The sequence below is a fragment of the Scomber japonicus genome, chromosome 4, assembly GCF_027409825.1.
Source record: "Scomber japonicus isolate fScoJap1 chromosome 4, fScoJap1.pri, whole genome shotgun sequence".
Classification (NCBI taxonomy): Eukaryota; Metazoa; Chordata; class Actinopteri; order Scombriformes; family Scombridae; genus Scomber; species Scomber japonicus.
In genome coordinates, this window is record NC_070581.1 from 23,692,739 (window position 1) to 23,708,925 (window position 16,187).

General features: G+C 39.7%; 1 protein-coding gene across 1 annotated transcript; it reads left to right on the forward strand.

Moving 5' to 3' along the window:
• The first annotated feature begins 1,754 nt into the window (after nucleotides 1-1,754).
• col9a3 (collagen, type IX, alpha 3) lies at nucleotides 1,755-15,621 on the forward strand. The gene is made up of 32 exons (XM_053318406.1): nucleotides 1,755-1,865; nucleotides 2,740-2,808; nucleotides 4,199-4,234; nucleotides 4,754-4,825; nucleotides 4,997-5,050; nucleotides 6,914-6,949; nucleotides 7,493-7,516; nucleotides 7,728-7,781; nucleotides 8,725-8,778; nucleotides 9,006-9,047; nucleotides 9,158-9,214; nucleotides 9,347-9,400; nucleotides 9,480-9,533; nucleotides 9,674-9,727; nucleotides 9,847-9,900; nucleotides 10,024-10,077; nucleotides 10,158-10,211; nucleotides 10,297-10,350; nucleotides 10,434-10,487; nucleotides 10,757-10,801; nucleotides 10,891-10,944; nucleotides 11,059-11,112; nucleotides 11,842-11,895; nucleotides 11,987-12,058; nucleotides 12,534-12,569; nucleotides 12,713-12,757; nucleotides 12,943-12,975; nucleotides 13,636-13,782; nucleotides 13,908-13,962; nucleotides 14,056-14,238; nucleotides 14,330-14,407; nucleotides 14,619-15,621. The coding sequence occupies exons 1-32, from the start codon at nucleotides 1,800-1,802 to the stop codon at nucleotides 14,801-14,803; spliced, it is 2,037 nt and encodes a 678-aa protein (XP_053174381.1). The 5' UTR covers nucleotides 1,755-1,799; the 3' UTR covers nucleotides 14,804-15,621.
• Nucleotides 15,622-16,187: the final 566 nt, after the last annotated feature.

Here is a 16,187-nt window from a genome sequence, read left to right on the forward strand (position 1 = left end):
AGAATTGATAAAGCTTTGGCTATAATTCCAAGTCCATTGTATGTTAATTTGAGACGGGTGCAGTCCATGAAAAATTCACAAGCCAGGGTGACGATATCGTTACATCTTTTTATATTTGCACTTTCATTATTAATTGTTTGAAGTTAAAAGTGGTATTTACATGACAAAATTGTAATAACTTTACAAAAGTGCTGATTTCTTTATATATGACTTGTGTCCCAACTAAATACCTGGCTGTTTAAAAGCAGAATAAAGTTATACTATTTTCTGACGCTTTTATGAAATTAATCTGTGTTTAGCCAAAAGTCTGAGCCGCTTATTAAATAACAGTTCTCAGAATAACACTGGTAGATTTCAGTTTCTTCTGCTATTCTTGAGACTCTTCTTGGATTTCCTAGTGCAGCAGCAGGCAATATATTCAGAGCTGTCAGTCTTTTATTTAATTTATTTGGAGCAAATAAACCAAGCCTCAGTGAAGTGACATGACTCACCAAAGATATTGTTGAGGCATTAGGATCAGTGTATAAGAAGCAGTTAGGAAAAGATGTTGGGAGTCTAAACTTGCTGTTTGTCATTACGTTGTCCATGCTGGACTCAATCTTTAGATCTACTCTTTTCCTTTTTGGAATAATATAATTAAAAATGTTTAACACGTTTTGGCTCTTTTTCAATTCAGATCAGGTGATGCTCAGAAACACTTCTCGTCCTTTACAGAAGAAGTGGATATTTCTGGGCTTTTATCCTCATATTGACTTTAACGGTAAGAGGTGGTAATAATCTCTATATTATGCTGATTTTTTTATATTTGCAGTTTTTGTGTCGCTGTATGGACATAAGCATCACTGCCAAACTTGAAATGCAGCCATATTCTTCATCCCTCTCTACACTGCTGCAAAAATCGTCTTGAAGGTTCATGGGACCTGTAAAGTGCATTGTTAGATTAAACAAAACTGAAGAAGTCAGTGTGGTATTTAAAAGGTCAGTTACTGATGCAGATTTGAATTAATTCTGCAGCTCTGGAGGAGTTGAGAAAATAACCTTGAAGATGTCATAGTGACGCCATCAGGGTTACTTACTGTGTTACAAACTAGGGGCCAGAACTTTAAAGATGTGGGTATTTACGAGGTAGGGAGTGTCTAATGAAGAGAAGATGTGGAGTTGCATTGTGGGAAATGTAGGATCCAGCATTTTTGGAGCTTGAACCATATCATTAACTAAATGTCAGGGTATTTTGGCCTCCTACTGCAACTTGGTCCATTATCATTTTTAATTGGTCTCATGACAGTCCCCCTTATATATGGAAGTGTTATTCTAAATTGCTGGAGTGCTCCTTTACATTATTGCACTTCTATAGCCTATGGTAGCCTACCACTGAAGAACCCTTGAGGAGCTTTTTTTCTACTTTGCAGACATGGAGGATTTGTGATTTAGGTCAGTTTCTAATTGGTCAAAGCACAAACCCCCACTTATTTTAACATTTTTAGCTCAACCCACTTTCCTGGTGTCCGAAATGCCCCCCCCCCCCCCCCCCCCTCCTCAGCTCTCTGCCTCCCTCACCACTTCCACTCCTCCTCACCCCCCTCACCCCTGTGAACAGTGCACCAGATTGAGTTCAGCCCCTCTAACTGGAGGCTCGGGTTTATCTGGGACCAAAGAGAAAGCCATTCGGGAGCTTTGCGCACCGAAGTGAAGGAAGGCTCCGTTGTGGACGCTGGGGGGGAGTGAGTGAGGACTGGGAACCGGGGATTTGACCTTTTTTCCGCGTAAACTCGGGTTTGTGAGGGGAGAGCTCGTGAGGCATGGCGGTGTTCTCCACTCTTTGGGTGCTCTTATTGTGCCAGCTTTTGACATCATCCTCTGCCCAGGTAGGGTTCATCAAGTGTCGTATTCATCCTTTCTCTTTCACTTGATGCATATTCTTAATGTATGATCTGTAGCCTAAATCAACTTATTGATAGCTGCATCCCTGTCTTACAGTTACCTGCATGCCATCTACCTTACAATCTGATGAATATCGATATTTTGATCTATGCTGCACACTCCAATGACATTTAATTTTCCTGCACAATCATTACTGATGGAATTAGAGTATTGGAGTTGTATTGTGTCTCTCAGGTTCTGTAGGCCTATTTTTGCTCCATCATATCAGCCTAATAGCGTGCAGGTGGCTGCGTCTCTCTCAGTAGTTGGTGAAGTTGGGGTTATGTTTTCCTTGAACCTGTGGAATGCACGGATTGCAGATCAGCGCCACAGCGCACAATGCCACCTCTGTTCATTCAGGCTCCCTGGCTGAGCCAAACGCAGGAGCTCAATTAGAAAATCCTCAGTGAAATGAGTTTATTTCGTTTGAATGAACTGTGGTTTGTTTGTGTTTTCATATTAATCTGGTCTTCCTTTTGTGCGTAAAGGGACATTAAAAGCATCTTTACACGCGCATGTTTACATCATGGTTTTTACTGAGGTGGCATTAAATACTGTATGTTCAGTTGCATCTTTAGAGTAGCTCTAAATTATAATATTTAGATAGAGATGTTGTAGATGGTAGACTTTTCATATTTGTTTAAATTCATTCTCACAGCAGTGATGCCAAAATACACCAAGCAGTTCATAATCACTTATTCAGTTGATGTCAAACCACAACCTGCAACTTCCTGCTTGTAATATTTGCATCAAAGAAAATGTAACCGGTTGCTTAATGTTATTTAGTGAAATTGATTTCTGGTGAATTTTGTATTGCAGAGACCGGGCCCCAGAGGATCTTCTGGGCCAGCAGGACCCCCAGGGGAAGCAGGAAGGGATGGCACTGATGTGAGTTGAGCACACTCCAAGAGTTTCTGTGCCTAAAACCAATGTGCCTGCAACTTTTTTTCCCTTCATATTTTATTTTAACAGATACAGGAGGAAAACTAACTCCCATAAATGTGGAGTTTCTTTTTTGCAAGTTTTCCTCCTCTTTTAAGATACATTAAAATATGTGCCCATATGAATTATTATTTTCACTGGCCAGCTCTGTGACTTTACATATTTTTCATGCTGTATTTTAAAACTGTACTGTATTCCCACTTCTTCCTTTAAGTGTTTTCTTTGTGCTTAATGTGGTTCCAATATTTCTAGATATTAGTTTTGATCTCATTGACCCCACCCACAGCCCCGCCTACAAGTATAAAATAATAATTATGGTTGTCCGGTGGGCAGGGTTAAGGCATGTGTTACTAAATGGAGATCTGTGGTTGGAAGAATGTTGAAAACCTGATTTTATGCATATATAGAGAGAGGGAGAGAGAGATTATATATATTCTGTGAATGGCTTGTACCTCTTTAATGTGTTTAATCTCAGTCAACCTGAAATATCTGGACCATTGTATCTTGTCAGATAGAAAAGTGACCAATACAAAAACAATTCACTTTAATTCAAGCTCCCAGAGTATTTACTGTTTGTGGGCTTTTGTTGGCTTGTAGGAAATATTGTCACAGTGAAAATATGAGTTAAACATGATGTAAATTTTTATTTTCACAAGTTAGAAGAGGAAATTGGATTATGGGATAGTCATGTAAAAACAACAATTTAGGTGTCTTTGGTGATATGTCTTTGCTTTTTCTTTCATATTGATGTCTTTGATTTGTGTTAATGTTACTTTTACATAAAATAATGATAGAGAAGGAAAAAAATGTTGGTAAATGTTATATATCCATGTCAGGGAGTTAGAGTATTTTATGTGTGGATATTTTTGTGACTCCAGTAAAGGAAGCCACACAGAGGGTCCATTCATACATTCCCCAACCCAGTGAGACCATCTAGAGTTTCACCTCACACCTCCTCCCAGCACCTTCAGCCCCCCTTGTCCAAACCAAACTGAGTCTTTTATCATGTGACCAGTCGGTACTGGGTCATTTTAGATTTGTTTGTTCTTCCCCAGTCACTGCAGAGACTAAACATTATGTCCTATACACTGGAGCAGACTCACTGCTCCAGTCACTTTAATATTTCATCTGTTCCACTAAGTTAATGATGAATCGTTCTCTACAGTCAAAGACTCTTGGAGTCTTTGAGCTTCAGTGGCTGGCGCATTTTAAAGAGCCTCATTTGTATGATCCTAGATTAGTCTGGAGCATTTAAGACGTGAAACAAATTATCTAAAAATGAATAAAATGTTTTTATCTGGCTATGTTACCTATTTTTACTCTCTCTATTTAACAGGGCAAACCTGGGCCAGCTGGACTACCAGGAAAAGCAGTAAGTATTTCACCAATACCATTTCATTTAGGGACTGAAAATGATTGTGACAAAGAGAGAGGCTCAATTTTATGTTGTACTTCACAAAGCGTAAAAAAGCAAGATCCCTCCCAAGTTTTCTTTAAACTCTCCTCTTATCTAAACCCTCCCCACAACATGTCAAGATAATACAACAGTGTTACATTTGTACAACTTTTACCCTCTACCCCATAACAATTCATGTTACTACTAACTATATTGTAAAGGAAGGCTGAAATTCAATGCAAATTTAGGATGGAAAAGATAGAAGACCCTCCCCTGCTGTCCCCAATAAGTCAGACTGCTCTAAACTAAGCCCAAAGAATGAATAATGACAATTTCCCCCTTTTCACAGTATTCAGCACCCTCTGAAAACTTTATTTCTATAAATCTAGTTAAACTGTTTTTTCCATGATGTCCAGATAAAAGAAATAGAAAATAATTTGTTCAGTCGACTAAATAACTGACTTTTTATGTGCTTGTAAATATCTGTCTGTATAGGGTGTTAAAGGAAAGGGAGGACTACCAGGAACAGCAGGAAAGCCAGGCCTGCCAGGACTTCCAGGGGTGGACGTAAGTGTCCGACAGACACACACAAACAGTTCTCACACTAATACCAACACATCATCCATCTGGAATTGGCACCTCAACAGAATGTAGTTGTGTCTGTGAAACTGAAATGATTAATGGTTGACAATGTATTACATCAGAACGTGAGGCAATAATGTACAACTTTCTCTTCAGGGTTTGACAGGTCCTGACGGCCCTGCTGGCAAGGATGGACCCCCAGGGGAGGCAGTAAGTGTGTCTTAGTCTTGTGATCATGCCGGGATGCTGAGGATACACGTAAACATGCAACCAGCTGACTGCATGTTGATTGGGTGTTGTATTACGAAGATCTTTAGGAGGGTCTAACAGGGACAAGGCCTGTGTTTCTTCTGTCAGCCTGAATTTGTCAAGCTGGCTCAGCCTCTTGGTGGGAATATTTTTAATGAGGGATCAGAATCGGATTTATTTCTGCTGTTTCCCTAATCCGGCTTGGAATGCACTCTGTTTCCCACCAATCTGCGAGACTGTAGGGGATGATGATCTGTTGCCCTGATGCTGAGGCAAACAGGTATTATCCTCTGAGAGATACACGAAAGACAGAATCATAACACATGGGACATCAAACGAATTCTGCATGTCATGATTAAACAGGCAACTCCTCGGGGCTGGAAGTCAAGACTTTTATTTGCCACATTATACATAAGATAGGAAAGAATCATGAGTACAGATTGACACTGTAAGTCTGTGAATCCACTGTCAAGACAGATAAACCCCGACGGCAATTCAACTAATTTGCCAACCTAATGAGGAAGCTTGCGTCAACCAATGTCCCTAATTACTCAGATTACTGCACTGTTATGGCTGGCTCACAAACCTGAGATTTGTGCTGAAGAGTCATGCATAGACAAACAGGATCAAACTGTTGCAGTTTGAGGCCGAGCAGGAGCTAATAGACTAATGCTGTAATCAGCTCTGCCTCATCTGCGTTCAACACGATAGTAATGATGACTTTTAATGACACCACTGTGATTTTGCTGTGCCATGTTTAGGCACGTCCTAGTATTACGTTTAGAAGTTATTGGACCATTTTCAGCCAGCTCACATCAGTCTCTTTCGTGTGCTAGCATAGCCTGTCGTCTGGCTGGTTGCACGCTGAGGAATGCAATGAATAAGTGTAACATCACTACGTTAGGCCTGTTTATTTAGAGTCTTTTGCCCTCTGACCTCTCAGACAACACAAATACAACTGGGGGGGGGTTTAAACAAAGAGTTACAGGAGAGGAGGCGAGACGATTATGGGGGAAGGAGTTGAGGGCCGGTTATAAAGGAAAGGGGAACAAGTAACAAAAATACATGTTATTGTGTCCTCCACAGAAAACAACACTATACATCCAACGAGGGTCAATGATTTTGAGAAATTATCATATTAATTGATCACAGTAATTGCCTTCTAATATTTTCTTCACATTATCTCTAATTAGTTGCAAAACAAGTTTGATCTTTTACATGGCCGGCAGCAAAGTAGTCATGTTCACATTTCTGCACATCAGTTTTCTGTTATTTTCCAATAATGATTTATGATATTTTTGCATTTATTAATCATCATCAGTGGAGGGCGAGAGGAAACACACATTTGTATTACTGTTCTAACCATTTTAATGTAATAATAGAATATATACATAGCAACAACTCCCCTCTATCTGGCTGGCATATGACTAAGAGTCACGTCATGCTGCACACACATTTAAAATCATATACCAAACCTTACAGTGTTTGGTTATTTTATGGGTAATTAGTGAGATAAATGCACTTAATGACAGTTTAACATTTTAATGTGTTCATAATACCTTCAATATATGCCTACCCTAAATTATCTGTAATTGTCAATAGCTTTATATGTTTTAAGACATCACCACCATCTGTCACCATCTTTATATTTTTGAGCTACATAAGAGTGTTTCTGGTTTAAAAATTACCAACATTCTCTTTAAATTAATAATCCCAAACACTGTTTACCTAGGCACAAAAAAAGACCTTAATTTATGTTTTCTTTTTGCACTGCTTGATTATGTCTGAGACGCTGATTGCAGTATTTTGTCTGGTTCTCTACAGGGTGATCCTGGACCAGCTGGGCCACCTGGACCTCCTGTAAGTACCCCCACATACTATATAACACCTAAAAAAACAATACACAGGCACACAGCAGTTACTTCATATAATCTGTTCTTCAACCCTCTTATATGTAACCACTTCACTGACTATTGAACAGCATCATTAGCCTAGAAAGGGTCCTTATTCCGTGTTATTCTGATACCTACATCTGTCATTGGACCAAAGGAAGTCACTCTTCCTCAGATCACAATTATAATTTCATGTTAAGAGTATCAAGTTCTGTATTTCTGCTCCTGCAGAGTCAGAGATTAAACTCAGCTCTAAGCCCTCAGGTAACCTAAAGATGATGAAGACAGTTTTGAAAGCAGCACATATTGTCCCAGTAATACACAGATTACAGTTAGCCCTCATCTAACTGGACTGGAAAGTGGATATCCACCTCAAGGCAACAACCTGCGACAAATTTTCGAAAGCAGATTTAATGCAGTAATACATCACATGGTTGATATCGATGTTGTGAGTAAATCTAATTATTGCTTGGTGTTTGTGACTTAATTTGCCTTCCTGTGTCTTCCGTAGGGCAGAGGGAGATCAGGAGCTGCAGTGAGTATAGAGCGCTGTGTTTTTATATTCCTGTTATGTGCAGTAAGGTGGAGAGAGTGATTCATTTGTATCATTTATACTCATTGCTAGTGTTTGTTCACATGCTGGAAGAGTGTTCTTGTACATGTTACTCTACAATATGTTGCTGTCCAGATTGTTTGCTACATCTAAACATGTACTCTGATGCCTTGCCAATGTGTTTTGTTTCCAGGGGTTACCTGGAACCAACGGGTTGCCAGGTGGAGTCGGACCCCAGGGTCCAGCGGTAAGTGTCTGATCTCCGAAATTAGACTTCCTGCCTTCATCATGAAAACATCACATCCACTGATTCAGAATGAAATAATGGAATCATTTTTGTCATCATTATATATTATTCTAGCCTTGATTCAATATCCAGATGGCCACAAAATATTTTAGCTACTTATAAGAAAATTCATGCAGTAGCATCTGCAGCAAAAATGATCTGAATAGGTTATAAAGCTGAGAACGTCTAACAGGTCCAGCTATGATTTGAACTCAGCCAGTACAACATTGCCCTAAATTTTAATATTATATATCACTGGCAGGAGGACAAGAATAACCACTGAAGGGGAACAACACTTCAGTGTGTGGACTGGCCTCGTATTTTTTCTGGGTCACACTTTATTTGGATTGTCCAGTGCTCCTAATCAGCTTATGATTGCTTAAAAGTTCACACAGATGCTACAAAACCATCAAAAGAAGTGTGAAGATATTTTATTTTCTGGGTCAAAATTTCTCTTAAAGCATTAAAAGATACAGTGTGTGTCAGTGATAGGATACTTCAGCTAATAATAGGGTCACCATGGCTGGAGTGGTCACACAACAGAACATGTACTTTTTATGACCTTTTAATTATTCAAATTATCTGTCACTCTGGGTTAGAGAAAGTTACTCTGAGTGACAACCAGAACTGATTTTATGAATCAATCAATCAATCAATCTTTATTTATATAGCGCCAAATCACAACAAAAGTCATCTCAAGGTACTTTACACATGGCGCAGGTCTAAACTGTACTAGTCAGGTATGGTTTAGATGTTTTAGTAACTGTGACCAGATGAGTTCCTTGAGCTGAGATGTTGCAGATAGAAGAAACAAATCAGGAAGTATTCGAAGTCAATGGAGTAAATTACAGAATCACAACTGAGATGCTGAAGATGATACTGATCTCCTCTGTCTGTTTATCAGGGTGCTGAGGGTCTTGCAGGACTTCCCGGACCTCCTGGCCCTGATGGACCACCAGTAAGTGCAATCATCATTCTAGACTTAATAACTGGTGCTGATGGTACAGAACAAACACAGTCATGCATTTTTCCACTGCCACCCAGTGGACTTTTGGTGCATGCCTGTAAATTCACATAAGCACCCTATCAAGTGCAAGAAAATACCTTGAACCAAAGATGCATTACAAAACTTCAATAAAAACCTCTTACATTCTTGCTGTGTGTTGTCATTCCTCCTTTTATCAGGGTCTTCCTGGTACTCTTCATGATCTCAACGGTGACCTTCTGGTAAGTTTTCAATAACGCACCTGTGAGAGCAACATATAGTCAGTAAACTTAATATGTGTCCTCTGCGTACAGTGTAGAGTGCTCAGTCTTTTTTGCCTTGTCCTCTACAGTGTCCTGCAATCTGCCCCCCTGGTCCCTCTGGTCCTCCTGGGATGCCAGGATTCAAGGTAAATATAGCTGCTGTCATGGTTCTATTTTTTGTAAAATGTCTTTAAAATTCACCTCACGCTTTACTCTCACAATACATTGCCGTCCACACTCATATCTGGTTCCACTTCTATGTATTTTTACTAATGCAGGGTCACACAGGACATAAAGGAGAAAGGGGAGAGCTTGGGAAAGATGGAGAAAAGGTGAGTTTATTATGAGACATACTGTTGTGATACTACTTTTGCTTTTTGTTGATGTACTAAGTGTCTTGTTTGTGTCTAGGGTGATGCTGGTCCACCTGGTCCACCCGGTATTCCCGGTACAGTGGGTCTGCAGGTGAGTTCCATGAAGATTTTCCTATTTTTGTGTCACTTTATACCTGGTGTCCATTAGCACCCAGGCAGTGTTTGAGGAATAATCACATATTTAGATTTGTTTGATGTATTAAAGTGTCTTTATCATGCTCTCTGTTTCAGGGCCCACGTGGTCTAAGAGGTTTGCCAGGCCCAATGGGATCAGTGGGAGACAGAGTAAGCAACTTTAATAGCATTATCACACCTTCCTTCTTCAGCTTCTTATCACTCATACACTTAAATTTATGTACAAATAGTGTGTTTTCTTTTAGCTCAAACTCTTTGTTTGTCTCTAGGGTCTGCCAGGATTCAGAGGCAAGCCAGGCATTGCTGGCATCATTGGAAAGACAGTGAGTGTCTCTTTGTTTGTAAAACACTTGAAACAATGACAGCATTTAGTAGTAATCTACATCTAGAACCAATGGCTGGTCCCATCAATGAATAGCTGTTTGTGTTTCATCTGATTTTTCCAGGGTGATGCCGGTGAAAAGGGGCCACAGGGTTTCAAAGGTCCCAAAGGAGAAATTGTGAGTAAAAGACTTTGAGTTGTGACTGTGAGTTAAACAAGTATAAAAGATGTAAAACTGAGTCTGTTGTCTTTGAACAGGGTAAAATTGGTGCTAAAGGAGGTCCTGGTGGAGCAGGACCCAAAGGGGAGCCTGTAAGTGCATATCTGGAAAAAATATAAATATTTAACATACATCATCACTCAGAGCCATGAGGATCATATTTGATGTCCTCCACAGGGTATTCCTGGCAGGGATGGCAAAGATGGCACACCAGGATTGGATGGCGAGAAGGTACATTGCACCTTGTCTTATTGCATGTTCTGTCGTCCATAGCAAGACTGATGTCACACTCACAGTGGTATCTGTTTTGATAGGGTGATGCTGGGCGCCATGGAGTAGTTGGAGAAAAAGGACCAAATGGCCTTCCTGTAAGTATTTTGAAATAGACTAGAGTGTGTCCTGAGGCAAACTTATAGTAATGTGTTTAATCCATCTTGATTCTTGATTCTGCACATACATATGCATACATACATTCTATCAAAGTCAACCCTAATCCACTGCATGTGGTCTGTGAAAAATGGTTGGTCCCACTCCTGAATAGGAAAATTCAGTTGCTTTAAAGACAAAAATGTTGTAAGTCAAAAGGCCTCAAACATACTCTCTCAGTGTGATCATTATTTTGCATTTTCTGTTGCAGGGCCTACAAGGAAAGAGTGGTGCAAAGGGATCCAAAGGAGAAGTCGTGAGTGTTACAACTAAACAGAAATACATTTTAACCTTAAAATTAAAATTAGCACCATATAGGACAACAATTTTCTTCTTTTTCACCAGGGTGACCCAGGGAAGGCTGGAGAAACAGGACCCTCTGGAGAGCCAGGTATTCCTGTATGTATCTGATGGGCTTTTAGGGGTGTCACTGGGTCACTTAACCCAACATGGAACTTCAACAATGTTGCGTCTCGTCTCTAAACTTTCCACGTCTTTCGTCTGTTTCCTCAGGGTGACATTGGCATCCCAGGAGAGAGGGGAATAGCAGGACCCAGAGGAGTAGCTGTGAGTTAATGGTTACACTATCATTTGATGTGATGTGAACATTATCTCCAGGTAAATTACTGCACTGCTAGTTTAGCTATAAAAACTTCAAAAGCATCTGTTACATATGACATTTAAAAATAATCTTCAAAAAGCCAAATGATTAGACTCCTTGCTTTACAGGACCATCTGTTCATTTTAACCAATTTACAGCCAGTATTAATAACCAGTGTGGATATTTGAATACATAATGAGTGAAAAAGAAATGGCAATGATGGAAAATATCTTATAAAACTACAATTGATAGTAGCATGCAACATAAATATGCTCCCATTGAGATACAATTGGAATAGCAGGTCAACAAACTACTACATTTCAAAGTTTATTACATTTTGCTACAGAAATAATAAAAGTATTGCTGCTGATTCCGTGATTCACAAAGGTGCAGTTATGAGTGTTGAGAGCAGGTATTCATAAAGCAGGAATTTATGAACATAGAGGTCTTTGTTTTTGACAGCAGATCCCATAGCGAGAAAAAATTATAAAATAGCAGCTCTAAAGCTGGACAAATTCAATTTCGGAGCATTTCTTTAATACACTGCTATCACACACTGCACTGCATAATGAATCATACCTCACATAACCATCACACCCATGCAGTCTATTCTTCTTCTGCAAGACAAAAACATCATTAATATCCAGGTTGTACTATTTCTAATAAGATCACATGACAATATCTGTTTCCAACAGGGAGCTATTGGACCACTAGGCAACCCTGGTCCTCAGGGAGTGAAAGGCTTCCAGGTCAGTTGCATGACAACACCAATCATTATCAGTTTTTAAAAAAACGTTTATTATTAGATAACTTACTAGCTTTGTATGTCATGTGCTGCAGGGGGTAAAAGGAGCCTTGGGGGATCCAGGTCTTCCAGGTCCAACAGGAATCCGTGGGGAGTTTGGAGATAGGGTGAGTCTGACATGTGTGATATTAAAAGAATGTGTCTAGATGTAATGATATACAGTTTATATACAATCACTACACCACTGAACAGAATCTTATGAGTTGATGATCTGATGTAGACTAATATTATCAAAAAATAGGTAGAGTAAAACCCCCCAAAAACTAAAAGCCACATTGACCACTCCTTACAGACACAGTAGAGATATGTAATCATCCAGCTGTGTTCATGGGCGGGTATGTCAATAACCAGGTCATCCCACCTCAGCCTTAGACGTATAAACTTAAACTGCAGCCAGCAGAGAGCTCAAACACAAAGTGGCCTCCTGTTTAGAATCTGAAGACAGAACAAAGACAGTCTTTATGCCGCTCCTGGTGCCCCTCAACCAGCCCACCTCACTTCCTTTCATCCCCCTTCCTTCTTCCACAAATGTCTCTACATGGCTCTTATTCATCCTCTCTCTCTCCTTTTTCAACCCTAAAGGGTCCAGTCGGAGCTTCTGGACCTAAAGGAGACATGGTAAATATATTTATGTCAAAGTTGAAGTTTAAATATGAACTAAGATAGTCTTCACCCAGCCCCTTGAATGTTATAAAAGAAGGAAACAAAAACCAACCAGAGAGATTTCATCAAATAATTCAGATGTTGTGTTGTAACTTTAGGGCGTGGCAGGAAGTGACGGTTTACCTGGAGAGAACGGAGAACCTGTGAGTATTTTCTTTTATTTCTTTGTCCCAATCAATAATAAAACACATGTATTTGTAACCTAGAGAATTGTTACTTTGTTAGCAGGCATTTGTTTTCTTTATTCATTTAAAAAAAAAATAGATTCTGGGATATAAAATCATTTAGTCTTGACTTATATTTAACTTAACGTATCTCATATTTTCAGGGTCCTTTTGGACCAGTTGGACAAAAAGGAGAGGTGAGCTACATGTGTTTTCATTTACATTTTGTGCATTTGTTAATTGTGCGTCCACACTTTCGCAGTATAACAGACCTCTACATGGACTCCAACAAATTGAACCAGTTTCCTACCTACACTAGATGGCCGTCTCTTAGCACAAATTGTGTGTGGGTGTAATTAGCAGCGCAAGTTTGTTCCAAACTCCCTCTGTGTCTCACTGAACATTAAACTAGACTGGTGCCTAGCTCTGAGCTATTGCCCACTTGTCAGTCAGCGCACATGATTCTGACTCACATTCCAGGTTTAATAGGATTAATTAGAGATAGGTATTGCTGCTTTAGGTTTATTAGCCTGTTCACCAACATCACCACAAGGGAGAGACAAGTCACATTAAGCTGCAGCACGATTTATGTAATTAGAGACACAGCACTGATGAGTCTCACTTTCTAGTCTCATTTACTGTTTGCTGTGCTCGTTGGAGTAATTATCAAGCAACAAGGCACCATATGAATCCACCCACGTGTCGTCTCAACAGACCCAGTTTGCTCCTTCGTTGGTGTTTACGCAACGATCAAATCAGGCTTATGGATGTTTTTAGCTCCAGTTTGGAAGAAATTGATTTCTTCATTTTTGCAGAATATAATGAGTCATTTAATGGATCATTCTTGTTGATTATAGTCAGGGAAACGAGGTGAATTGGGACCTAAAGGCGTGACAGGTCCACAAGGGGAACTCGGAGCAAGAGGGGTTCCAGGAAAAGAAGGACCAATGGGCTTCCAAGGGGAACAAGGTGTGCCTGGAATTCCAGGAAAGACAGGTGTACCTGTGAGTGTGTTTTTTATATCTACAAAAACTGCAGCTTGTGATTAATGGGAACATAGTCAATGTTGTTTTCAAATAAACCACATAAATGAGCTTCTGCTTTAAAATGTCTTCTTTACTTGTTTCAGGGTAAACTGGCAAGCGAACAGCACATCAGAGAGCTGTGTGGCTCAATGATCGATGGTGAAGATCTTAATTATTCTGCGTCTATGATTCATTCCAGTACTGAATAAAAGATAAGCTGGGAATTGACCCTCTGTTGTTTTCTATACCCAGATCAGATTGCACAGCTGGCTGCTAACCTCAGAAGACCCCTAGCTCCTGGAATGGTGGGTCGCCCTGGACGTGCTGGACCTCAAGGAAAGCCAGGAGTTACTGGTTCTATTGGACATCCGGGTTCCCGTGGACCACCAGGGTACAGAGGCCTCCCAGGAGAGCTTGGAGATCCTGGTCCCAGAGGTATGAAAATTCAAACAATATAAACATTTGATTTATTGGTAGGAACACACAAATCAATTGATCGATCATATTTTCTTTGTTTTAACAACAGGTGATGTTGGTGAACCAGGTGATAAGGGACCTGTTGGCAAAGCCATTGAAGGGCCTACTGGAGACCAAGGATACCCAGGTATATGGCCCCTGTACAGAACACTAATTGGAGTTTGAGCTGATTGGAGCTTCAACAGTGTTCCCTTCCAATTTTACAATTGTTCATAGAGACTTATGGTGGTCATTAACATCAACCGTCCCTCAACAATGTGTAATACCAAATGCTAAATGTTACTATTAAAGCTCAGTTGCAAGTACAGCAATGCTCATTCTCTGTATGCTGTCCGCAGGTCTTCCTGGAGTACCTGGAATTGTCAAGGATGGGCGTGATGGATCTCCCGGAGATCCAGGTGAGCCTGGAGAGTCAGGCAGGGTAGGTAGGACTGGGCACCAGGGAACTCCTGGAATCTGTGACACATCAGCATGCCAGGGAGCATCAGTCGCTGGGAAATCATCCAACCCCAAAAACCATTAAACATCACTTCCTGCAACCTGACGCCATCCAAACCACGGAGGAAGGATGAAAAAGTGAAGGAATGAAAAAGAGATCACAAAAATGTCCTCTTTATTTAAATACATGTATCACAAGATGGGAAGAGTAACATCAACAGGTGTGATATTTTGAGAGGAATAGAGGAACATCCAAGGAGTGACATGAATAACAGAACAACTGAGAGACAAAAAAAAAATCAAGATGATATCCATAAATACAGTGGACAGAGGCACGGAAGAGTGCAAGAGAACAACCGCATTGCTCCAAATACTATCACGTAACAAGACTTGACTTACAAACAACTGGAAACATGAATGATGAGTCCTTTTTGTATAAAAACTTTGTACATGTTGTTTCCCTGCCCCCATTATCTCTAAAAACGGTGACTGTCTCTGAATGTGCATGTATCACGGCCCATTTAATGTAAATCACAGGTGTTACCTCAACATACAAGCTTTCAGTGTAAAATATGGAAATAGGAACCAGAGGTAAAAAGCCTCTGTCAAAGAGCTATGTATGTTTTGTAAAAGGAATAAAAAGAACAAATACACAGGTGCCCAGAAATCGTGTAGATTAATCCAAAAAACAAAAACAACCTTTTGATAGTCTTTTTTTACAGCTTGTTTTTTGTTTTATTTTTTAATGACATGTGAAGTTGATTATCTAAACTTGAGAATCAAAAACAAAATAAAACTTGTGGATGAAGAAATCAGACATTGTACAATAAATTTAAGAATCTTAGGTGCCGTTTTTTTTCCTTCTGTTTTTTTCAAATCTGCAATGACCACATCCACTATGTACTACCGGTGCTGTAACTATTAAATATACATGACTTTAAATACTATTTATTATTTGTGGGTGACTGTTGTATGTACAGTAAGATGCTACAGCGACATGTTGTAAGAAAGAACAAATAAAGCCACTTTTCAGTAAAATATCACTCTTCTCTACATATCAAATGAACAGTTTGCACTTCAGAGTAATATGCTTAACACCATGAAAGTCAAGTAATCCCATTCATTCAAATATATGAATAAAGACTAAAATGTATGTAGACAAGTAAACTGAACAACATGCTGTATTTTAGAACAAAGTAGTAAACAAAAATCTATAATCTATCTCAGCCGTTCTTTAAAAAGGGAAACAACCATGTATGAGTCTTTGAAAAGCCCTTTTTTGGCATGACAGTTCATACACTTGCCTGATATCATATTGTCTTCCTGGATAAAACCTACCATGTCTGAGCAGCTGAAAACTCCCCACTTTGTAAATCATTGTAATGTAGTCAGAGGCAGAGCTGACTAAGGGACACTTTTTGTCATATAAAATGTAACAACACCACCCACCTAACCCCCACAGCCAGACC

Coding starts and splice junctions, on each gene's coding strand:
- col9a3 (XM_053318406.1), top strand. CDS start 1,800: ATGGCGGTGTTCTCCACTCTTTGGGTGCTCTTATTGTGCCAGCTTTTG. Junction 9,048..9,157: donor ATCTCAACGGTGACCTTCTG/GTAAGTTTTCAA, acceptor TGTCCTCTACAG/TGTCCTGCAATCTGCCCCCC. Junction 10,212..10,296: donor CAGGACCCAAAGGGGAGCCT/GTAAGTGCATAT, acceptor TGTCCTCCACAG/GGTATTCCTGGCAGGGATGG.